Source organism: Hirundo rustica, chromosome 2 (genome assembly GCF_015227805.2).
Source record: "Hirundo rustica isolate bHirRus1 chromosome 2, bHirRus1.pri.v3, whole genome shotgun sequence".
Lineage (NCBI taxonomy): Eukaryota > Metazoa > Chordata > Aves > Passeriformes > Hirundinidae > Hirundo > Hirundo rustica.
Window position 1 is genome coordinate 78077398 of NC_053451.1, and position 25861 is coordinate 78103258.

The 25861-nt window shown below is 41.0% G+C and overlaps 1 protein-coding gene across 15 annotated transcripts in view; it reads left to right on the plus strand.

Annotated features, from left to right (window-relative positions):
- Positions 1-25861, plus strand: part of MBNL2 (muscleblind like splicing regulator 2) — a 107276-nt gene that overhangs the window by 37505 nt on the left and 43910 nt on the right. For all 15 annotated transcript variants that reach the window (XM_040056662.2, XM_040056666.2, XM_040056675.2 and 12 more), the window contains exon 2: positions 559-1371. In XM_040056662.2, the coding sequence (XP_039912596.1) occupies positions 1198-1371 (174 nt within the window). In that variant the 5' untranslated portion in view covers positions 559-1197. The remainder of the gene's footprint in view (positions 1-558; positions 1372-25861) is intronic.

Genomic DNA, 25861 nt, shown 5'->3' on the forward strand with positions numbered 1-25861 from the left:
AGGAAAAGTAACTCTGTTGTCTGCATATGGAAGATTTTATTTCCTCTAATTTTGGAATGGCATTTTTTGGTTTTTTTTCCCCTTGAGAAGTAGAGGGAGCCACAGAAAATCTGAGCAGAATACTACCATCCTCATTTTTAAGGAAGAACAAATAATGAGTAACAACTTACAATGTAGTAACACAATCTAAAGGGCCAAGTGATAAATTAATGTAAACGGGTTCTTGTATACTCTTTTGGGGACTAAGCACATTTGATTGAATTGTTTCACAACTAGCATGCTTAATTATTGTGTCTGCCACATTCATCTATTTAAATCATTCCCAACTTTTGGATTGCTGCCTGGAATATTACTGCAGTACGTGTTTCAACTGGTAATTCCCTTGTCATGTGTAACTTCACTAAGGAGGATGAGTTTGCTTGGGTTTTTTTTAATTTTTGAAAAAAAAGAGTGAACTTTGGCTGTATGTTTTTAATATCTGATAAAAAGGAACTATAGGTTTCATAATGTTGATTTGAATGAGTTGCATGTGAACTGATGCTGTATTTGTTTTGTCAGGTCAGTGACTTAAAAAGTGCCTTTGCCAAGTCACTTTTACGAGTGAGGACTGCTACGCCCGTATTCTCCATCTTTGCCAGCCAGACATTGCCTTCACCTTACACCTGGCAGAAGATATCTCAGCTGTCTCCATTTGCCAATTGATGGAAAACTGAAAGCAGAAAAAGGATTATTATTATTATTCCTGGGACATGAACAAATGACTGCATTGCTTTTCTCGTGTAATCAATATCATCAAGCAACCATCAGAGGACTGCTATTCTATCAAGGAGTGCCATTGCATTGATGGACCTTGGCTTAAAACCGGTGCATCCGTGATTACAATCAACAAACTCACGTGTTTTACAGACAGAAATGCGACTGAGCATGTGTTTTCCCAGCCAAAAGTCTACAAGCGGGACTTAATGATTGATGAGTGACTGCTTGCTGATAAACTTTCTCTGCTTGTTCTGCTTTGTGTGTGTTGGACGTCGTTAATCGTCCCCCACTGTTTGTTTTTTTAACTTTCTTTTCAATTAGAATTGAAGTTATCTTTTTCTGACTCCCCCTCCCCCCCTTTTCCTTTGTCATTAGTTTTGGAAATTTCTTCGGCATAATTCATCTGACAGCAACTTACAAGTTCAAAATCAGCTTCTCATCATGGCTTTGAATGTTGCTCCTGTAAGAGATACAAAATGGCTGACATTAGAAGTGTGCAGGCAGTTTCAGAGGGGAACTTGTTCACGCTCTGATGAAGAATGCAAATTTGCACACCCCCCTAAGAGTTGCCAGGTTGAAAATGGAAGAGTTATTGCCTGCTTTGATTCCTTAAAGGTAAGAAAAAGAAACTGCATGTGCGGTGAAAATGGTACTACATCGTAGTGAAAGTAAAATAGGAAATGATGAGTGATTCATTCTTGGTAAGATGTATATTGAAACAAATGTTGTTTATCATAACGTTTGTTTACTGAAGCTCTTAAAATTTCTGTCTAATGTTCTTTTTTTCAAGTATCACTATGTTGTTTACAAAAATTGCATGTGACTGTGGGATTCAGAATTGGTTGCAGCTGGTAGGACCATTGTATTCTCCCGAGTACATTTTATGAATTATAATTGTTTCATGGTAAATGAAAATACACAGTGGCACAATACAATGCCATTCCCAGAGTCCTAAAGAAATAAATCATATGGAAAGAGTGCAGATTTTTGCATGTAGATCAACAGAAGTGAGAAAAGTCTATCCATTACTTCAGATTTGGCACAAAGGGTTGTTTTCTCTTTGTATTGGAGACTCAGGTAAATTAATAGCATTGGTAATGACATGTGTGGATAGTGCAGATATGTGCATAAGTTTAGGGAGAGCAAAGGGATTCTCTTCTTTGGAGGATATTTATGTTATGTTGTTAGGGACAGTTATATTGTTAGGGCATCACCTTCTTATGACTTCCTAATGACATCAGGCATGCTTTAGAAAACTATTTTTAAAAATTCTGTGAAAATAGTTCATGTTCTGCACAAAAGAAGATTAATGAGCCCCTGGGATTTGAGGAGTACACAGTGTTTTCCATGATGTTATATTTGTGTTCTTGAGTCAACAGAAGGGGAAAGCTTATTTCATATAAATAATTAAAGGGTGGAATTGAGAATTTCAGGTTTTATTTTCAAAGTTTTATTTATGGCTTTATCTTCTGGGCATGGGAGAATGTCTTGGCTTGCTATTTTAGCTCTGAGGATCAAAATTTCAGTTACCAACAACTCTTTTACTGTGAAAGCATCAGTCTGAAAGATAAGAAAACTCAGGGTGGTTTATTTCCATTAGATTTTTTTTTTTTTTTTTTTTTTTTTTTTTTGATGCAATGCAAGATACTGTGCTAGGTATCTGCCTTCTGGTTTTTCTCATTTCTTTTCTTTTGAAGATCCAGAAGACAGTATCTCAGGGGAAATGTTTATGAGGGGGTTATGTTCTGTATATCCTGTAAGCCAGAAGAGCACCTTTGGAGTCATGGCAGTATGTCATAGAGGGCTATTAATGACCTTAATCCCTGGATTACTGCACGATAAACTGTAACAGCTTCTTTGTAGATGTTCTTGTATATTGGTTGTCTGCCAATGTTTTTGAACAAGCAGACTAGTGTCTGCAGCAAGTGGGCAATACTCTGATTTTACAAAAAATAAGCAGGTCAGTAGAAGGGGATTTTTGTGTACTATTTTTATATGTTCTGAAGTCTCAGGTCTGTGGCTGGGAGGCTGAAGATAAGCAGCAGGACTCGGTCACCCCTGGGCTGGCAGGACAGTGGCTCTGCAGTGAAAGAGGTGCTGCTGCTGCATCATCCTGGCCAAAGCCGTGATGCACCTGTCCTTGCTGTCTCCCTGCTAGTACTGGGCACCCACAATGGAGTCTCCAGCTATTCAAGCTGGAGGTTTTTGTTCAGGGATGGTTATTGTCTGCAAATAAAAACTGGAGTCACAGACTAAGCCAATAATACCATGAAGAGAAATCCTGAGGGATCACAGTGGATAACTTACTGACAACCGGTATCTTTGCTCAGAGGAGAGAAGTCCAAAACCCTGTATAAAAAAGTAGTTAAAGCAAGCAACCGTGTTTTGACCTGGTGTGGGAGGGCATATATCCTGAAGGGCCAGCCTGCTCCAGCCCAGCGCTGGTGGCTGAAGTGCTGCTCTGTCCCACTGCCCATCATCATGCTTTCTCATGCAGAAGAGAGCATGCACCTGTGCCTTCCATCTTGCATCTTCTAGTTGAGTCTAATGGGTTAAATTGCTGGGAAGTATGGGATTATAGCAAGAATTCAGATTCTTGCTTCAGTGGCCTGAAGCAGCAGAGGTGGAGGCACAGGTTTCTTCCCACCAACTCTGCTACAGGTTGAGGGAAATCCAACAGTGGGATGACAGTGCCTTCAACTGCAGCTCCTTGGCTCTGAGCATGAGTTGGAGTTGTGCATTCCCATGTGTTACGTGATCCTGCTGTGCACAGGAAACTGTTCGGGACCACTGTGAGTACACAGCTCCGGGCTGTGCTGACTGGTGTCCTCACAGTCATTATCTCAGTTACTTGGAAGAGTGTTTGTAAATTGACATGTTCCCAGCAAGAGTGTGTGTGCCTTGGTTAGTTCAGTTTGCTTATATTGCTGACTGAGGGACTTTAGGTTAGTCACATAAAACTTAGCTTTTTGGAAGTACTGATGTTAATCATACAGTTTCAGAATAAGGCTTTGACACTCAACAAGTGGGATGATTTTTCATATAAATGAGCAAGCAGAACAGAATTAAAGATAAAATCAGAATTTAATTAAAAAAAAACACAAGAGCTATTTTCCTTGCTGAGCATTGAACCACAGTTTAATGCATGCAATTATTTAGCATTTATTTACATGGCATCTAGAGCTCTGGAAGCTTAGCCTTTTAACTGTCTTGGTTTGGTATACCTGCTGTAAAAATAAATCATGCTGAGTCTCTGGATAAACATCTTTCTACCCAGAAAAGACAGGTTTTTTTAGTCTGTGATGGAGTTATGTTACATTTAGGTGGTGCCTGGTAGTTACAGCTGCTCCCTTAGAAGTCCATCAAAAACACTAGATACAGGACTCTGAAACAGACTTTCCTTTACACCCTGATTGATCAAAAGAGCTGCTGTTCTGCATAGGGACATATGCTCCCCTGCCTGCCATCTTCTTTCCAGATTTCCAGGGCAGGCAAGGGAGCATGCTGTCGGTATCTGCCAGATGGATCAGACTACCAGAGCACCAGTATGAAGCTGCAGGAGAGGGTCCAGTGAAAGGTCACTAAGATGATGAAGAGACTGAAGCACCTCTCTCATAAGGAAAGTCTCAGAGAACTGGGACTGATAAGCCTGGAGAAGGCTCAGGGGAATCCCCTCAATGTATATAAATGCCTGCAGGGAGGGTGCAAAGAGGGCAGAGCCAGGCTTTGCTCAGTGAGGCCCAGTGACAGAGCTGGAGGCAGTGGGCACAACCTGAACCACAGGAGGATCCCTCTGAACATCAGGGAACACTTTTTCACTGTGAGGATGGGTGACCAAGCACTGGCACAGGTTGCACAGGGAGGTTGAGGAGTCTCCATCCTTGGAGATACTCAAAAACTGTCTGAGATATAGTCCTTGGGCCGTTGTCTCTACGTGACCCTGCTTGAGCCAAGGGTTAAACTAGATGACATCCAGAGGACCTTTTCAACTATCCTGTGACTGTGTCACCAGAAGCACCTTCACACAGACTTTCTGTAGTTTTAGGATTTTTCTAAGCTAGCAAAAGCTGGCTTTAGGACCAAAGGTTGTAATCCCAGCCAGGGACACTTGCCTCTGTGTCATACCGTGCCCTCCTTTGTGCTCCCACTGGTATCTTTCTGATTGTGCAGTGTACCAGGTTGGAAATGTGAGTTGTTGCTGTAGTTGCTGCAGAAGAGAGAAGGCCTATGTGGCACCAGCAGAGCACTGCATCACTTCTGCCAGTGACAGTGCTGTGGCCTTAATCTGGCCTTCTGGACTAATATAATTGCATCATAATCCAAATTTTCCTGTATTGAAGTGGTATATTTGTAGTTCCGGTGGTACCAAGTAAAAGGTCAGCGGAATGTAATGGACCCTGTTTACTTTTATCTGAGAGGGCATTTTTGGCTCCCAATGCCTGTCTTTGCAATACTTGACTTTAAACCCAGCAAAAGTTGCAACAGCAACCCATTGGACTGATTACAGCTTTGAGGAGCCAAAATGCACACTGTGGAAGACTGTCTGGGCTTTGAATATCCTTCATCTGTGAGATGCTCCAGGCTAGACAAAAATAGCTAGAGACTAATGAGCTTGGGTCAGATTCAGGCCAGAAACTTGCTGGTTTCAAGCCAGGTTCTGCTGCATGGGCTTCTGAGAGGTAGTGCAGCATTTGTTTCTCCCTCTGGTGAAGGACATTCTGCTCTGTTCTGAACGGGGCATATGTGGGGTTTTAGGAGAATGCAAATAGATCGTCCTTGTGCACCCCATGGATGGTGGATGTAGCAGTTGGACAGATGTGTGCCCATTAGCTGGCCACAGCGTTGCTGCCAGCAATGAGGCTCCCTCCAGCAGAATCCCCACATGATTGGGTCACCAGTGTGGTCACACAAACACTCCCAAAACTGTACTGGGCAAGTGACCTTGGTGAGCTTAATGTGAGGATGAAAGCGTCTCCGGGCTAATCCGGTTCACTGTGCTTGAGGTGAGTGAAGGGACCTTTCGTGGCACTGCCCTGAGCCCTGATGGTGGGTGGGTTGGGAAGATAAAGGGCACTGAGGAAGCACTGCCAGAGCCTTGTCTGCTGCCATAACCATCCTGAAACCTTTTTGGAGCCCTTATAGACTCCCATTTGGATGCCTTTGGAAGAATCTGTGAAGTGACCTGTCTAACACAAAGGTTTGAATTTCAGAAACTGCTTCATTTATGATTTTATATTTCTCCCTGGGTTGAAGTAGCTTAATTTAAAATTGAATAATGTGAATGTCTAACACTTAATATATCACATTTAGATCCCTCTAAGCTGGACACTATAAGCAAGTCTGCTTACAAGGCTTTCTTGTCCTGTTAATAGTAAAGAACAAAATCCTTTCAAAGGAATACTAATATATAATATAACGTGTGAAGACAAAAACATGCAACACTTTGCTGTATATGAATTGGAATAATTAAAAAAATAAAAACACATTAAAACGAATGGTGATGTTTAGGAGGGGGGAAAGGGGAAAGTTTGGCAGATTAGAAAATACAATCAAGCATGTTTTGCTTAGAGTTAACTCTTACGTTTGCACGGATGTCTGAATTTTCAGTCCTAGTGTCATTTCTTGACTCAGATTTATATGCTTTCTGCAGGTCAGCTGCTAGCAGGATATGTTGTCTAAGTTAATACAGGTAACAGAGATGGTATCTTGAAGATACTGTTGCAAGTTTTATGGTGGTAACAAGAAAGCAAAAGCTTCTTTGCTGCTACAGATAACTTTTTCAGTTTTTCATTCATATCTAAACATTTTGAACTCTCCTATTTTGTTGAGCCAGCAAACTACTGTGGACTGGTCATCAGCATTTTCATGAAAGCCTTTTAAGAATATGTCTATCTGGTCTCATTTGGCACCACAGAATAAAAAGTTATTGAAAGCTCTGCATAGACTTGCTTACCAAGTTAAAAGGTTACTGGGGAAAAAAAAAAATAGGAACATCCGCTGTGTTGAAAGATCTGGAACTGAAAATAATCTTTTTAAGATGGCCTCAGCTTTATTTAGAAAAAGAGGAAAAAAAGGCTTTGTAAAGTGAGCAGGGTGTTTGTACGAGAATGAGCTCAGAGCTGGGAAGCAATAGGTAGTCATTTGTCTTCCTGTAATTCTTTTGTGGATCTCTAAATGTTTTACAAATGTCAGGGACTCAGGATCATTTCACAACTTGAAATAAGTAATACCTGCTCACAATTGGCAGGTGAAGCATTCTGAACAGACTATAGATGAGCATGGAGAGGGGATTAGCTAGTTTTGTCTAAACTAGAAAGCATTTAAATGAGTGTTTATAGTGTCCTAGCTGGCTGAATTTATGTCCATCACTTGGTTATGTGGTGTGACACTGTTAAAAGACAAGGTGAGTTCAAGGACTGTGCCCAGAGCTGGTGGGAAAGAATGGCTGAAATGGGCAGAGTAATTTCTCTTGGGCAACAGAGTGGCTTATACCTCTTGGGCCCATGAATTTTGCCTGCTTTGCTTCACAGTGGATGTTGGGGAATAGGCTGCCCTTTTTCAGTAGTTGTGGGCTCTGGGGATGTGGAATTTGAGGGGTGTAACTTTTTAGATGGAGGATACAGAATCCGGGTCTCAATCTTCTTGCAGAACAACTTTGGCCCTTAAAGTCTCTTTCACTCACATTTCACTCTTGTAAAATGTCCAATAATCTCTAGGTAGTCTGAGAACACTACCTGGCAGAATCTTTCATGTGTCTGAGTTGCTGCAAAGTGTGGGCTTGAAGAGAAAGTGCCAGTCAAGGCCAGTTTTAGATAACTCTATTAACTCTGTGGAATTTATTCTGACTGAATTAACTCTGTGGGCTCCCTTGGTGTTCAGAATATCAATGGCCACCCTGGGGCCAACCAAAGCCCCATTTAGCCCAGTGATCCAGTAATGGCCAATAGTACATGTCTTGGAGGTGGTGTGTAAACATGCAGTGGCTTCCTGGAGTGCTCTGCTGGCTCCTAGGGATGTGCTGCCCAGGGATGTTGAGAGCCAGCCATGGTATGTTTGTACCTCATAGCTCTCAGTCACCCTCTTTCCACTGGATTTGTCCTGCTCTTTAACAATGTTCACATTAGGCATGCACAGCAATCACCTCCACACTTCATTGCATACAGCATGGAAACCAACTTTAGTTGTTCTTTTCAAACCTCCCCGTCTCATGGATGCCCCCAGTTCTTATAATGGAAAACTGAAGATATTTTCCTCTGAATTGTCCTAAGGATGAAACTGGGTGGGTTTTTTTCCACTGACTTCACTCTGCAAGAGTTCTCCCTAGTGAGTTCAAAGGAAGACTTATGAGAGAAGGTTTTAAATCTGCTTTGTGAAAATGCTGTTCTCAGGACAGGTATGATTCCCAAAGGGCCTGCTTTTTCAGGCTGTGGCAATTTTTGCACTCAGAATAAAGTTCTGCATGGAACTATGCCATTCTATTCCTGAGACTGTATTTCACCTTACACCCAATCCATGCGACTGTGAGCAGCTGCTAAAAAGAGATGGTTACACGAAGGCCTATCACAGCTAGCTCCCCATTTTTATCTCTGTTCAGGTGGCCATGCAACTTGAGTTGATCCAAAGAGAAGGAAAGAACTGCATTAAATATAAGTTGAAATTACAAATTTAGGCGGCACCATGTTGCATAAATTGAGGTAAAAGGGGGTTAAGAATGGATAAGCTTTTTTTGAAGATTCCTCCTTTATCTCTGAGCTTAGGGACTCAGTATTCCTTGTTTGTTTAATCACCTGTTCTTGTTTGCTTCCTGATAAAAACTCTATGTTCCCCTGTAATCCTCAGCAGGCACAAGTTCCTTTAATACTTCCTTTTTCCTATTTGTCTCCCTCATATTTATTCATGCAGCTGCCTCCATGCCAGCTCTTCTGGCTTGGAAGGGTTAAAAGGAAGGTAAAGTTAAAAACCAAGTAGCTGAACTGCTGGGCTGACTCGCTTAAAAATTCATGATCTTGACTTAAATTGGTAAAGAGAGAAACTGCAATAAGCCTTTAGCTGTTGTATTACATGGTGTTAAACTTCTAATGTTTTTTAAAAAAATTTATTCTTAAAAAAGCCTTTAGATCACTGCAGAGGGTACCATGTTCCTTGCTAGGGTTTGTCTCTGTGCTCAGAGGAACATTTCTGATTTATCTCAGAACAAAATCTTGTGGCACTGCTCATCTCAGCCACCTGTGATGCTTAACCTCCAGTAGCCCGGAGCCGAGGTGAACTGCCCGGGCTAAGCCAAAGGCTGGCCTCTGTGGTAGAGGGCCACTAGCCATCAAGTCAGCTCAGAGGAGCAAGTCTTAATCTGCTGCCCATGTCTCTGCCTTCATACCGAGGCTGTGAAGAGCAGAGAAGTTGAACCATTGAAGTTCATTACATAGCCTGCTATAAAAGCCGTGTGTCTCCTTCAAGGCCCTATTTTGTTTCCTCATTTGTCTTTCTCAACAGCAGCACCAAGAGCACAAAGCTGTCCTGGCTGTCACTGCTATTACCTGTCACCACCTGACCTGCCAGACTTTAGAACTGTGCACTTTGTTATAACTTCAGTTCCATTTTCAAAGGAGAATGCAGTTGGATACTGAGTTACCCAGGCCTCCCTTCCCTCTGAAGTCACAGAAGCCCCTCTTCCCAGGGGCGCGGTTCAGTGGCAAAGCCTCTCGGTGGTCAGAGCAGGTGCTTTTCAGGAGCAGATGTGTCTCAACAGCCTGTCGTCCTCTGGCCTGTTAGGGCCACCTGATGAGAGCAAGGGGTGTCACCAGTGCTGTTTCCTCTGCTGGTTTCCATGTGTTAGAGCGGGCTGAGCAGGTCACCTGGCCTGGGGAGGAGGATGAGCACAAGGAGCAGAAATGATTGAAAGCAAAAGCAGTTAAAGAATAATCAGTGAGGGAGGTGATAGAAATCTGTCTTCTTTTTTCACTGAACTGTGTAGTCCTGAAGGACCAGAGGAGTATGTAGTCATTCCTGGGCAGTGGTCTTGTTGGGTTTACTTTTGGAGCATCCTGCTTCCAGAAGAGACTTGCAAAGAACATTTCCAGGTACTGTGCCATACCCCTTCACAACAGATGCAGCTGCCACTGAGTTATCAGTCTGAATCTTATTACGTGAAGAAGAGCAGCAAGGCAGATTAGTTATGGCCACAGGAAACCTTGTATTAAAGGGCATAGTGTTTGCCAGATGTTTTTTTAGATTTTCAGGCACTCCAGGGTGCTTCATATACCCATCAGTTCACTTGTGTAGTTTTTGTTGCTGCACCAATCCACGCTCCCCTAAGCCTTATAATAACCAGTTTGTGGGTGTAGTGAAGGCAAAATTCAATCAGAGTCTCTGACTCATCCCATCACTAGGATTTTGAACACAAGAGCAATTGCTCACTGCCCACTCCTCCCCCACGCTCCCTATTAACTCAGGTCACTCACTGTTCCCACAGGCTTGCTCTCTCCAGGTCTCCCCACCTACTCCTTTATTTTTCTGGCAGGTGGTTCCTCTTTCATTCCAGGTGCTTTTTTTTTTTTCCCTTGGCCTTGTGTACGTCGCTTTTGCTCAGCTCAGGCGTCAGCTGTTCTTCCCCAGCTGTTATGCTTTGATTGCATCATAAAATACGAAAGACAAGGTTGTGCTTGTCTGATGGAAAAGCCTAGCAGAGACAAGGCCTGTATTCCTATTGGTCCAATTTGTCCCCAGCATTGGAAAGATATTTTAAATCTAAAAATCAACACAAAAATTAGGGACTTTATTTGCGAGTCTGTTTGATAACTGTGCCCTCTCCCAACTCATTATCTCCTCATATGAGGATTGGCACCTTTTCTTTTGAGGAGATGGACTTCACTGGAAACCTGTTGCAATAAAATGAGAACTGTTGCGGTTTCAGAGATCTTGGAACATCATTGAAAGCCTGCTGTGAGGTATAAGTCCCACAGCTGAAATGCAGAAGGCAATTAGAAGTATCCCTTTTCTTTGACCTTGATGTTTGTCTCGTGGCTGTGGACATGATGTGCCACCCAGTATTGGATTCCTGCAAGGTCCTGACCACAATGAAGAAGAAATTAAAAATGGTGAAAATAAACTGTCTTCTCCTCTGCTTTGTTAATGAGTTGTGTGACAAGGTGATGTGAGAGCAGTGCCTCAAGATTCAGAGGGCCCTAATGCTTGGAAAGATCAAATCACCAAGCAGTAAAAACAAAGAAGTAGAGAATCTGTGGAATACTGCATATGAAAAAGATGTGAGGGGTGTAGCAGCTGTGGTGCAAACCCTGGTTTGTACTTGCTGGCTCAGGGGCCAAAGGGAGACCTCCTGCTCCCTGTGGGCTGCTGTCACCCTGCAGCTCACACACTGCTCCATAGCACATAGCACAGCACTGATGCCATGCTCCTGACTGGTCCCTACACATTCCCCAGTGAAGCTGTGCCTCTGACTGAATGGGTTTGTTTACCATCTTACATGTTGTCAGCAGAGGAGCTTACCCAGTGCAGGCTGGTGGCACCTGTACAGATATGCAGTGGCCCAGCTGTGATTCAAAGCTAACTAAGCTGCTGGAATCTTCTCTGTTGGTTCACAGTGAGCCAAAAAATAAAATCCAACATGTCAGACATTCGACCAACCACTGGCTGTTATCAAACAGGTCCCTAGCCTTCAGCCCCAACTGAGTAAAACAATAAAAGCCAACTTTTGAAGCTAGATATAACATGTGAAGGTCAGGAGATGTATCGTGATTGTTTGGGGTTTATTTCAAAGATTATTTGCTAGATTAGGCCATCGCTTTAAAATAAATATGTATTTATTTGCTCGGGATAGGATGTGAGTCTTTGGGTTGATTCAGTTGCCCAGCCAGAGGTGTCTGATTCTGTTTGAGATGTCCTGAATACTCTTGATGGCTTTTCAGTGGTTTGTCAGAGGAATGTGTTGCCTTTGCTGCCATTGGGCAACAGTCTAGGATATCCCAGGGTGCTCCAAGTGGTCCTGCTGTCCACTTCTCTGTGGCAACAAGTGAAGCCATTCTTGAGAGGTAGTTAGCTGTTTTACTAACTGGAAACTGGTGTGAACTGCTTTGAATAAAATGGTAGACAGTGCATTTGCCATAGTGATGACCTGGCTAACAAAAAAGCTGGAGTACAGGCCAGACTCAGAAAAAACTCCCCTGTGTAGCAGAGGAATGCCCTTGTGGAGACCAGGAAGGGGATGAAATAATGGGTAATTTAGAGTTCACCCATAGTAACATGAACAGCTAATGTAAACTCATTAGTTTGAAATAGTTGTGACCCATGTAACTGGGCTCATTTTTCGCTACCCATGAGAAAGGCAAATCTATGAGAAAGAAAATCTCTCTAGGCACAGGAATGTCATGGCAGTGAACTCAGCCTGTTAAAAATAAAAAGATGGACAACCCTTTTCAAATTTAAATTAAATACCAAGCATTACCACCACTTTATGAAGATTTTAAAGCTAGAAATTAACCAGAACCTGCATTTGAAAAAAAGTGAAAGTTACAACAAAGAAGTCTTGTTCCTCTGAAGTGTAATTTTCCCTTACTTCATTTGCAGATGTGAACATATGTACATCTGTCAAGTGCTGTCAAATATGCATGTAGCTTGTTGATTTCAGATACAAGAGAGAATATTTGCTTTTCTAACAGTATATTAATGGTAATTTTCCTAAACTAATGGATAATAATGGATGTCATGAAAATGCAGGCTATTCTCCACGTGCATTTTGCCTCACATTTTGCTGGTCATACCACATGTGTCAGCATTACTAAAAATGCAGGCATGGGATTTGCATGTGCAGAGTTGGAGGTGTGTGGATATTGCTGGGGAGATACTGTAAGCATCTTATCATGTGAGTAAATTAGAGTTAGTATGAAGGAATATGAGGGTGACTGTGTGCTTCATGCTGAACATGTTGATGCTGTTGAAATTCCAGCCTGCCACAGTTCTTGGTTTAAATCAATATAAATATTAAATTGCTGAAAACTCTCATTCCTTCAGTGAGAGCTGTGTTAACTGATTAGTATGCATGAAGCAGTTTGTGTTTGAAGTGCAGCAAACGTCTATGAGTCTCCTTCTTTAATTGAACCTCCTGGCTATAATTGTTTTTAGCCTGGATTCTTGAGGAAATGAGGCTTACACAGTCAGTCTGCTTCTCTTTCCCTCCTCCCCTGCTAACTTGTAAACCCACTGGCCAGTTTCAGCCAAATTTGACAGAGATCATACCCTTAAGGACAATAAGGTTCCTACAAGTTTTTTAAAAACAGGTAGCCTAATCTAGAGTGGAGTGAGAAAGAGACCCATAAGCCCTCCCCCATGGAAGAGATTCTTAGAGCACGCAGGCAAGAGGAGATCCTTAAAACTCAGTTAACCACAAATTTGAGATTTGCAATCAAATGACTTCATTTGAGCCCATGTTTGCAGCACTACCCATTTAATGATAGTAATGTTCTTGGTGTTGGGCTGACATGTGGCAAAGGACTGCCTACAGCCATTCCCCCTTACCTTTAGCCTCCACTTGCTTCTTGAGCCTAGTTTTCATATTTTCCATATTCAATCTTTTCAAGTAGCAAATTTATCTTACTGAGTCGTTGGTATTTACCATGACTTCTTTTTCTTCAGGAAGAAGGAAATTTCCACTAGGAATGCAGATTTAGGTCTTATGGGTGTGCAAGGCAGTGAAAGGCTGCTGAATGATAGGTGAGGAAGGTGGCACCCCTCACAGAAGCTGGCTGTTGTGTAGAAAGCACCACAGAAATTCTGCATGCAGTAAGAGAGAGCAAGAGAAGATGTAACACTATAAAGTCTGTGGTGAGTGCTCATCTGGAAAGAGGAGGTTTGCAGTTACCATCCATGCTGCTAGGTTTCTTGTGGCATTTTTTCTTTAGACAGCCACTTGAAGGGAAAAAAAGAATACTGTCCTGGAAATAAAGGTGACTGTGTTTTATGTAAGAACCATATGCCGTTTTGTCCTAAGCTCATAACATCTCATTTGTTTTGGGGGCAGCAGCCCTCTAGGGTTGTTCCTGTATCCTGCAGGAGTAAGCTGCTCTTCTGCATCACTCAAGGCTGGCCTAAGAGATGGTTACTCTTTTTCTTCATCCAACCTTGACATTATTGCAGTATAGTTAATTCCTACCTGTTGGACCTGTAGATGGTATTTTAAATGAGTGCTACTATAAAAAAATCCCCTTTATCCAGCTTTCCCTGAAGTACCAACAGCACTATAAGCAGGTTTTCCTTTATCAGATACTTCAGTATGCCAGCTGTTACAATATATGTAATGTGTTTAACGAGCAAGGGAGTTTATTATTAGGTAATTAAATAAGGCTGTTCTTTCTAATTAGATATTTGCCTTTCAGTTCTGGATGTTGCAAAAAAAATCCACTGTGATCTGTGTCAGCTGTATCTCAGCGTGCTTTGATTTGCTGTTAAACAGCTGTGCATCTCAGCAATGCATGTGAGGATCAGGGGTGTGAAAGTAGCCAGCAAGTTTTTAATGTAAAATGAGAAATGTTATCACTGGCTAATTAAGTAGCAAGTGAAGGTTAATTAATTTATAATATATCTGTATACAGGGCCAAATTCTATTTAGTGGGTCAACGTATTGATACAGATGTGGAAATATCAAATGAAAACACAGTGCAATAAGTTAATAAATGTGTAGCATCTTTAGATGCCATAAAGAAATGGTAGCAAATTAATTTTTGGTTCAGTTCAACAGAAGTTGATTAACTGCTATACCTAACAGGTCCTGTTGTTCCCAGCGTCCTTGGGATCTCAAGTGGCTTTATGGCTTGAAATAAGATGTGGTTAGAGCAGCCCAAAGGAAGAGAGGGTGACACTGGAGAGATAGCAGGGCGTAGCAGTAGACTCTGGTGCTTTGCATCTCTGTGCATGCCAGCAGAAGGCCACAGAGAGGACAGCACAGTTTAGAAAACTGTGTTGGTTTTTCAGTGATATTCCATAGAATACAGCAGGCACATAGAAAGGGGATAGCTGCAGACAGATGTGCTTCTGTTGCATGTGACGTAAAGCAACCTTCTCTCTAAATTCAGTGTTTCCTGGCACAAGAAAAAACCCAGCAGGTACAGAGAACATGGGAATACCAGGGTTGTTACAAGGATGTTTAGATGGTAATGCATGTTCTCAGGTTTGGCTGTTTCATTCAGACTGGATTGGAGAACAGGGTTATCATATGGAAAAAAATTACTGTGCAACTATAGACAAAGAAAATGAAAAAAAAAAGCCCTCAAGTGATCTGAATGGAAGGCTGAAACTTTCCGATGTGATATCTGCAGGACCATTACTAAAATTTATTTGATTTTTTTTTTTTTTGATTTTGCATTTCTTATGTGCACACTGTGACTAATTAAAACCCTAGTTTTAATAGATAACCATAATTTATCAGTATAAATACAGCAACTTTAGCATGCCTTCCCTTCCCCAAAGAATGTGGAGAGGATGTGCTTAAATTTTATGTAATTACAATTTCCTAAAGGTGATACTTTTTTCTGTTCTCTGTATAAGGCTTCATTTGTCTGATGATATGGTGCAAACCTCTTAAAAATTTGTGTTACATTTATGGTATTTGTAAATCTTAGTTGTAACTGGCAATGACTCTGGCTTTCTCTCATATTAATCTCAAAATTTGTGAGTAGTAAATCAGAAGATATCCATCTTACATTTCAACACACCTCTCTTGCAAAACACCTGAATCTGCCTGTTTTGAGCTGAAATAGTCTTCAGTCTGCAAGTCATAATAAGTACTTGCGTCATAGATAACCTTGGATATTGGAAGATGTTTTTTTAAATGGTGGCTTTTGACATGGTGTTCTCTGTTACTTGAAGCAAATTGTTTAACTCTGCTCCTTTGTTTTCCCCTTTGCAAAAGGGATACAGCTGGGTTTGTTTGTTTGTTTTTGTTTTGTTTTTTGCTTACCCTCCCTTTTTCTTTCAGAAGTAGGAGAAATTGCTAAGCCGTTCAAGGTTAGTAAGGCAAGACAATACTTTCTATTAGACCTGCTAACATAGCCGGGGAAAAAACAGACCAACTTTTGTATTTTACAAGTCTTTCTTTGGGTAATATTTATAGATCATCTTGGAAACATGGAGCGTGCCTGTCAGTACTCACTTGTTAAAAAATGAGAGTATTTTAAAATATCTGGAAAAAGCTGCATTTCTGACACAACTTATTGTGCACCTAGGAGTCCATGAAGGCATAGCTCACGTACGTACATAGAGGTATACAGATGAAATGTTCAGTACATGCCTCTCTTCAGCCTGTGTATTACTCAGTCAAAAAATGCCGCCACACTCTGTTTCTCTGTAAGACAGGCTTTCCTTTCCTTGAGTCACCTTGGCAGCCCTTACCCATGCCTGCTTCAGGTGTAACCCAGCTGATTTGGACATTGGTGATCAGAGGCACGTGTGGCACTGCAAGTAGAGTTGCCACAGGAGAGGAAGAAGCCGTGCTGCCTTTCCCCAACAGTCATTGTTGTTTGATACATCCCTGGGGCTGTAATTGCCTTTTCCACAGTTTGTCACACCTGTGTCTTCACTGTCAGTCAGTAGCTGATCAAAGCATCCATGATGTTCTCTCCTGCTGTGACCAGCTCCCTCTCCAGGTTCTAGCTGCACACCTTCCAGTCTGTGTCTGCAGTTACGCGTGGGGCTCATGTCACGTCCTAGAAATGCTCTGTTCTTTCATGTGGGTTCTTGCTTCCAAATTTCAAGTTCATCATCTTCTGTCAAACCCTGGTGCTTCTGTCCTCCCATTCCCAAATATGCAAGAGTTGTCACCACATTTCATTAGCGTAGCTGGAGCTTCTGAAAAACACTGAACTAAAACCCACGGATCTGGTGTCCTGGAGATATGAAGCTTAACAGTGTAATCAAAGTAGTTGGTTTCTGCATCTGTGTCTTCATAGCCCCTCCAGCCTGTGTCCCCTGAATGACTTCTGCAACTCATCCCATATTTGACTAAGCCAACTATAAACCTCCAGTTGATTTCATGGGGCACTTCACTGTCCTCACACTTTGTGTACTTTTTAAAGTGCAGCCTGGTTTGCCTGTTTCCACTTTAGTGCCTCAATGGTTCTTGTCTGACCTAGGGAATTAAGTGGGGACGGTTTTCCCTCTGACTGAGGTATATACTTTTTGAAGCTGTATTTGTAAATCCATTAATTTTAATTGTTTGGGAGCTCTCATCTGGGATTTCATTATATGAATCCCTACCAGTAGGTTTCTATGAGGGCCCTTTCACAAGAGAAAAGCCATCAAGGGTTCTTCAAAATTAGCTGGCCAGTGATGTGCATCAGTATGTACTTACACTGTTTCTTTGAATAGCAAGTAAGTTGCTGGTTTTTTCATGCTCCTGAAGGCTTCTTTAAAAAACAGAAAGAATAAGGAGGGAAATCTGTAAGATTTATCTTCCTCTCAATTCTCTTATTTTGAAAAGAATGTTTTGTGCTTTTGCAAAGGGTTTGTGTGTTGGACTCTGTTTTCTTTTGCTTTTTTCCCCCTCTTCTGTTAAAATTCCATCTCTGTTTTCCATCAAGGATATGTGAAAAATATTTTCAATATATATCATTAAATAGTTCCCTTGTTCTTATACTACTCCCTAGGCATCTGCTACTGACTGCTTCTGGAAACAGGATACTGGACTAGATGGACCGTGGTCTAACACAGTACAGCTGTTTTATTTTCTTGAATGCTGAATCATTTGTCAAAAAAGAAAAAGATTTCTATTTATTTACTTGTTTGCAGCTGCAGTGGCTCTTGAGAAGCAGAGTCTGCGGTTTGCTCTTGAGAATATGAAGACAAATTCAGAGGTGTACAACAGCTCATCTAAGTAATTACAGAAGTGTTCCTAATTGTAACCTTCTGTCGAATGCAGAGGCAAGGACCATGTGTTGTAAGAAAGTGAGTGACTCACAAAAAAATGTGGATCTTTGAGAAGAGCTGGAGACCAGAACAGCAGAGAAAGGGGGCAGCTACCCCAGCTTGCACTCCTGAGGGAAATACAGAGTGTCAGAGGGGAACAAAATCTGCCCCAGTCTTGGTAGCTGTTGTTGCCACTGCTCAGGAAGGGGAACAGAAGAAAACTGGGGGAGAGGAGATGTCCGAATTCCATAGTGATGTATCAAAAGTGTAGGTGGTAAATATTTTATTAAATAGTCAGTTTAGCAAAACTTACAAGGACAACTAGAACCTTTCACACTTCTTTTTGGAACTTCTGTTTTAACATTAATTTTTATCCTTAAATATAATAAGCAGTTAGTGGCTATGTTGTTGTTTGGTAGGATTTTTTTGAGCAGACAGAATTGCGAACTCAATTGCCTTATGATTTCAATCATTTTTTTTGCTACTCCAAATTTATGTACCGCTGAACACGTCAACACATTTGTGGTATGCCGCAGTGAACCCAAATGTGACTGTTGTTAATGACACTGGACTGAGGAAAATGGACTTACAATGAGAGCTTGAGAGACAAATCTGAAAGGATTTCTAGGTATTAATTTTACCTGCTTATTTGGCCATACATAAATATGAAAGTTTTATTAGGATTAGGATTTGCATTCCCAGAATTTTCAACCAATTTCTGGATTTAGACACCAAAGTAAGACTTATATTTTACTTTCACTTGTGCTTTTACCTTTACTTTTTCACCTGTACTTTTACCCATTTTATCATAATTAACTGATTTTGTAATCAAGTACATTATCATCTGATATAATTATTTTCAAGAAGGTTAGTGGTTTTTTCTTTGTTCTTCATGTTTCATTGCATGATGCATTCACCTTCTACCTTTATGTTCTATTTTATAATTTTAAAACAAGCTAGAAATTTTGCAAACCTTGACCCTTTCTTTGTGTTATAAATTGTCAGAGCATTTACAGATACTGGGCTTTGTTGATTTGTTGCTCAGGAGTTAGTTTAAGTTGGCTGAATAGCTGTCCTAAATACTTCCTGGCTGTAGTACTTGGAATAGCAGTTTTCACTTCTCTGGTGATGGTGCAGTAGCCAACAGGCAATATATTTTTATCTGACTCTACTGTCCTTGAAGTACATTCATTTTAAGGAACACCTACATATATTTTTATTTTAGGTTTAAACAAAGAAAAAATTAAGCTTCTCGATTATGAATTTATTTTTTTCCTAACTATAAGGCAACTGAAGAGATGTAGGAGTATCAGTGTTAGTCCCTGATCTGTTCATGAATGTGATCAAAAGACAAGACTGGATGCAGTTTGTTTTGTATATAAATTGCCTTTCCAAATGGAAGACGATGTTTATCTGAAGTCCATTAAGCAGGTGCTTATGTAGCTAATTATTTGAATACACAAGTCCAGGCTGGCTCACCCCGTGTTTTGTGGGAATTGCCGGTGCTAAGGTAAGGGAGGTTGGTTTGGGTTGGATAGGGTTGCTAGCTTTTCTGCCAGTTCCCTCAGAGATGGGCATTGGTTTGTAGTCAGCACCAGCAATCCCACACCTCAGTGCGACTACTCAAGGCCATCCTGGATAATCCTGCTGTCTTGTGGGAAGAGGCAGTGGGAGCTGGGGACATTGAGTATTTGTGTGGTGTCAAACAGCTGAGGTTCTTCACCAGCTTGCTGCTTGGATCCGTGAGCCACAGTGCCTGATTGGGTCATGCACGGGCTTGGAGAAGTGTCGCAAAGTGTGTCTCTCATTTCCAGACTGGCAAATCTCAATTACCTGTACTCTCCTACAGCCTATGGGGGGTTGTGGGGGTTTTGGGCGTGTTGGAGAGCAGTGACAACCACCATGTGTCGATCATAGCAGCATTGTCATCATCCTCTTAGCTGCAGTCAGCGATCTGAAACATACTTCATTATACATCTATGGTCTAGTATATATGGGTGACTTTGTTTGTAACAACACACATAAAAGGTAGATTAAAAGTGTTAGAATGATGGTTTTGAGATCTTTACAGTTTATCATCTCTGTGCCTGTCTGCAAGAAGTGGATGATAAATTGGCAGACAGCTGTTTGATGATATAAATTGCTGTCTGGTACTCAAATAGCTTAACATTTTCCAACTGTGATCAGATATGTCTGAAATTGTTCAGCTTTACTCCAAGAGAGCTGCAGTTCCTCATTAATTCTAGTACTCCATGAGTACTTAACTAAGACTGTGTAAGGCTTTGTATTTCGAAGGAGCCATGTTTAATTGCCTAGCAATTGGCCTTTATGTTGGTGTTTTTATTAAATGCTGAGAAAAGTTCTTTGTATCAGACTTGCTGGTGTTTTTTTTCCCTGTAGTCTCCAAACTGGTAATTCCACTTGTTAAACTGGGTTGGCTTTTGCAATCTCCTTTGTTGTGGGATTCTCCCTTGCTTCCCCCAGTACATTCCAGAAATTGTTTCCTTGCAGGCAACTCTATTTATAAGCTTGTTTCATTTCTGTTTGATGTTTGAAAAGGTTTTTCATAGCTCTTACCTTTTCTTTGGTTTCTGTGATGTGCTAATCAAATGTTCTTTAACTAGTTAAAACTGAGCACTTTACTTGTCAAATATAGCCAGCCAAGGGAGTCCTTCAGGCATGCATCTCCATTCTTTACTGTCTGTCTTTCATTGTTCTCAGGATTATAGCATGGGAAAACGAATAAAACATGGTCTACATTATGGTGGGTGACTGTAGATATGATGAACCTTCTACTAAGGCCTTCACACCTTTAAAATGCACTATGTTTCTTCTTCTTAAAGCAAAGTTGACTTTTAAAGCTAATTTGGTATTTTCTATTCATTAAAACTTTAAGACTGAAACTACCATTGATGAGAAGAGTTCAGATAAATACTTGCTGATGAAATACTGGAGTTTTTCAGTGTGGGATGATAAAGTAAAATAAATTAAAATCCTGTTGATATCAACTGAAGGGGACAATTTCCTTAAAAAATGTTAACAGCACTTCTGTAATCTTAGTGTTGATTTTAAATTAATTAAAAGACTTTTCCCCTATTGGCAGTTTATTCCTTTGTAGGGAAGTTGTCAAGGAAGACTGAGATTATTTACTATATTCCACAACATCTTTTGTAGGAAGGCAAGATACTTGTTATCAGTCTGCTTTAAAGGTATCCAAAAATCTAAAAGCAGATGAAACTCTGTAATTGTAAAGCTAATAATGATGTGCTTGGGGTGCCTTCATGTTTAACTCATTTCCAAAGCAATCTCTGTGTCAGAAGCCATATTTTTAGAGAAAGAAGTACCCTTATAAAGCTGTTTGTAGGTGATTAGTCTGCCTATATATATAATCCATTGATTCTGTACTGTTTGGCTTGTCTACCAGTGAAGGGAAATGAGTGTAGTGCTTCCGACCTCCTCCATCTTTTACCTGTGTGCTTGCAATAGATTCGGCAGTGCCTCGGGTCTGAGCTTTTTTTTGCCTTCATAGGAAGCTGCTTCATCTGTGTCACAGGTCGTCTAGAGGATCCCTAAGGAGTTTTATGTTCCCATACTGTGTTTTTTGATACCCTGTTACTTACCCTACAGAACAGCTCATGTGCCCCCAAGACTAGCCTGAAGATGTGAAAACTCCTTTGAAAGTAGATCTTTCTTTGGCTTTTATTGTTTTATTTATTTACTAAGTAGTATAGCGTAAGTATTTGATAGCCTGAAGAGTAATATTTTGTAAGCTGTCCTGTGAATGAGTGGTAGGAGATAAATGATAGCTTCTATCAGGAACTGTATCTTTTGGGCATGATTTTAGATTGCACTTGACAAAGAAGACCTAAACTCTAGTCTTTGTCTTGCTAACATACCAGAATAGCTTTTATTGCTACATACACCAACTTTCATGCAGTCACTGTTGATTGAGAGAGTCCTTCTCTCTGCTGTGCTGGAAATAGGCTACTACAGCCTGGTCGAAATGGTTATAATGTTTTAAATTTTTAATATGTTACTGTTAAATTGAAAAATCCTCTAAACTTTCTCCTACCTTACCTCTATTCAGACACTGAATCCCCAGTGATTAAACAAGGGAGTTGACTAAACCCTGTCTAGTTACTGGTTAGTGATCTCATATTTTGACTATTTCTCCTGATGAATGGTACCCATCCATCACAATTTTTCTTTGCTGAAAAGCAGCAGGATGGGAAAAAAACACTGAATTGGCCATTTAAATACTTCTCTTCCAGACTGTCTGCAATTACAAAGGCTTTTTGAAAAATCTGATTCAAGATGGTTTCAATTATGAGTAACATTTTTAACCATACTTCATTCTAACCTGTATGTTCTTTAGGTTGAATCTGACTTGCCACAATTATTGTAATCACTTTATGATGGGCACATCAGACAAATAGAAAATAGAAACAAATATGGTTTCTGGCTGTGAAAGAGCCACTCTTGTGGAAAGCATGAGATCATTATGCATTTTTTTCTTCCATAAAACTTTGCTTTGGTTTGGTAGCATTTTAGTTTAATGTATTCTTCAGCCTTGTGACATTTATAAAGAATATTTAAACCAAAGTCCTCTAAAGTAGCTGTGATGGATGAGTCTCCTGGGAGTAATGAAAACATGGTTCAGCCACGCTGCCAGGTCAGGTGACGAGCCAAGTACCTTCCCAGAGTCTCTGTGCGATTTTGAGGTCTTGGTGGTTGTGGTCTTTTCCTTCTGGCTCCAGAAAGAAAAGTTCTCAGCACTTCTGGTCTCCCTGTTCCTGCTTGGGAGCAGAGAGGGAGAAGGTGATTAATAATCTTCACTTTGAGTTTCTCACTTGGTTGTTGTTGTCACTTGAGCATAAAAAGCAGTGACGGAAGCCTTGGCTATGCTGTTGGCTCTTGACCACATCCTGCCTCTTCCCTCACAGCACCCAAACAAAAGGAAACATTTGACAAAAAGAGGTTTGATGGGAATCTCTGTCTTGTGACTCCTGCTCAGATAAGGTCCAGGCAGTGAAAGCACTTCACCCACAAAGGAAAGTCATAAATTACGTTGTACTTTGGTTCCTGTTTGCAGAAGAGTATTTCAGACACTGAGTTAATTTCTCCTGAGAAACAGATGAGTGTGGTGCCAAACCTGTGAAGGCTTCCAGGAGATAGAACACTGAAAGTTGTCAGTATGTCACTTGTTGCAGCGGAGCCTGCTTGTGTCCCATAGAAACTTTAAGGGGAAGGAAGAACAAGTAAACAAAAGTGGCTCCTTTTTCCAAGTGAGTTTGCACATGTCATGCTAGATGTTGTGATAGCCTGATAATACTTGATGAACTTCTTTTCCCTGCTCAGAGTTAAAAGTGGAAAGGTATCATCTTCAAAATGCTGAAGAAAACAAATTAAAGTAGTCCTTGTTGAAGTCAAATGGGTCAATTCAAGTAATGACTTCTTTTCTTTCTCTGTAAATCATTGAGGTTTGCTGTGACACTCTTGTACAACGTCTTGGTACACTAGTACGTGATCCCTTTCACTGTGATTTGAAGTAGAACAGTGTGTTTGCCTTGAAATGATGTTGATGTGCTTATAGCATTATATTCTCCAAAATGCTGTTTGGTAACTCTTTATTCTGTCAGTGGAGTGCATCAGCTTTGAACATATAACAGCTGCTTGTGTTAAAGTATTTCTGGATGAATGGTCCATAAGATTTCATTTTTAACATGAATGTTTTGCTTGCTACCATTGTGTTTAAATACTTTTATTGCTCCATAAAAGCTTGGGTTGCTGTGATCATTAGCCTTTGGTTGGGCATGTTGATGAGGCACACATGAGTGTTTTATTACCAACAAACAGTGTGCCATAATCATCACCTGGATTTAATCTTCCCCACCACTTTCCAAATAAAATCCTCCTTTTCTGTGGTTTCTGAATCTCTCAAAATGCAATTATCTGGGCTGAAACATTTCAATTACTGACTCAGAGTGTTTATTTAAAGTTTTGGTGAAACACTTCAACCATCTTTGAAAAACATTTGAGATGTAAATACCTTGGTTTTCCTTCCAATTTTTTTTTTTTTTTTTTTTTTTTTTTTTTAAACTGGCTCAATAATAAACTTGATTTCTCATTGTTTATAGTGGAACCTTGAGATCCAGCACCAGAATGGTTGCTCTGATATCAGTAATTCCCCTTCTGCTATTTTTGTGGAATTTCACACAGACTTGGTCATTTCGTAAGAGTGAAAACTCACCGTCCATGCACGCCTAGCAGAGGCTTTGTGCAGGCAGGCAGGTTCCACATACACTCAGCTGTTTTCAGACCAATGACACAGCCCCGTCTGGTGTCAGGTGCTGGTGCCAGGAGCAGGGAGGAGGTGAGGAAGTGGAGAGGAAGAGAGCTGGGGCAAGGTGGGAGTTTGGCCAGAGCTGGGTAGGAGCCAGGAGCTGAGAAAAATATATTGGAGATGTGCTGTCCAGGCAGCATTAGTGCGTGCTCTCTTCCAGCCCTGTATTTCCCTGTGCCTCAGCATGGGGTGGCATGTGGAGGGGTCAGGTCAAAGGGTGCTGGAGCAGCAAGAGACGCAGGCAGTGGCAGAGTTGGCAAGAGATGGGCTTTGGTCTGGTGTTCACCTCTTCCTCTGTGAGTGGGTCCCTGAAACTGGCATCTTAGCTGCTAGCCATGAGGTGGCTGGACTCCCAGATCCCAAGGGCAGTAGGTGTCTAGTGAGGCGTTTGCATGTGCCACGTGGATGCAATGGCAAAATGAAAGGACAGACACCTGCAGGCAAAAACTGCAGGCACTTCTCAACTCTTTAACTGCATTTGGTCTCAGTTTATTCTGCGTAGAGGGGGAGTAATGCTGTCTAGTATCGCAAGAAGGCCAAGAAATCCATAAATAATTTTAACAGAGCCATTCCTAATGTGATCCTGTAGAGCCAGCCTTATACATAGGCCCAGAAGGGGCCAGAAGGTAAGTGAACATGTGCTGGAATATTGACAGCTGACTGTCAGGGTTAAAAGAAACACCATTTGACTGCCTGTTTGCTGTGTGAGAAAGGCTGTGCAAAATAGTGGTTGTGGTCATGTAATCAAGGTGGTATCACTTCTTTTACTGATGAGGACAGGTACTACAGAGATTGTCAGGGGATTCCAATGCCATAGCCATATGATAAATGGTAGGGAGTCTAGTGTGTGTGTTCCTCCCAAAGTCACAAATATATGCCTTGGAAAACCTAGAGGCATTATTTTAATTTGAAATTAACCTAGAATTTTATTTAGTCAGTGTGACTCTGTCTTAAGGAAGAGAATAATTATCTGCTCCTTCAACACAGTGTTGAGAAGGTATAAGCACTCTCGAGACTACAATCCCATATTCTAGTACTGGAATGGATATAGTATTCAGGGAAAGTAATACGACATCCTAATGTGTCTTATCTTTTCTCATAACCATGATTTAGCTGTCTAATTCCATAAGCTACTATTTAAGATAAATGTAACTGCATTATATTTCTTGCTATTTTTGTTAGATCTTCTGGAAGCTTCCTAATACCTGGTGGAAGGGGATAGATAGCCCTTCAGCAAAAAGAAAAGGGTTGTTTTTCTTTTAGCTTACTGGAATGCCAGGGCTTCATTCTTTCCTCTTGCCTGAATTTATGAACCTTTTACCAGTGTTCTTTCTCCCCGTTTTTTTTTAAGCTGATTTAGTTTGTTGATTCTCTGGGTATTTCTCACTGCTAACTATTATGTCCTGCTGCTTCAGAGCAGAGGTCTCACTGCCCCTCTTGCCAGCAGTGCTGTTTTCCCCATTCCCTGAGGAGGGAAATTTAAGGTGTGTCAGACTGCAAGAAAAGGTGGAAGTGAAAGTATTTCACTGATGTTAAGAAATCAATTCCCAGAAGAGGAGGAGCATGAACTGGATATAGAAAAAGTGAGGAAAGGTGCCATTTCCCCTTGGCTTTTCCGGTCAGGTGTGCTTGATTGCTCTCTGTAAGCAGCCTCACAGTGATATGGTATCTTTTAATCTCAATAACTTTTTCACTGCTTCTCAGAAGTTACAAAAATTAAGGAGGATTTTATGTGTGATTCTTCCTTGAAAATGCATGTATATTCCTTTTTAGGTGTTTGTTTCTTTAATTTCTGTTTGTTTTCAGGAACTTTCCAATCAGTTGAGGGCTGGTGTCAGACTCCAGCCCTTGCTG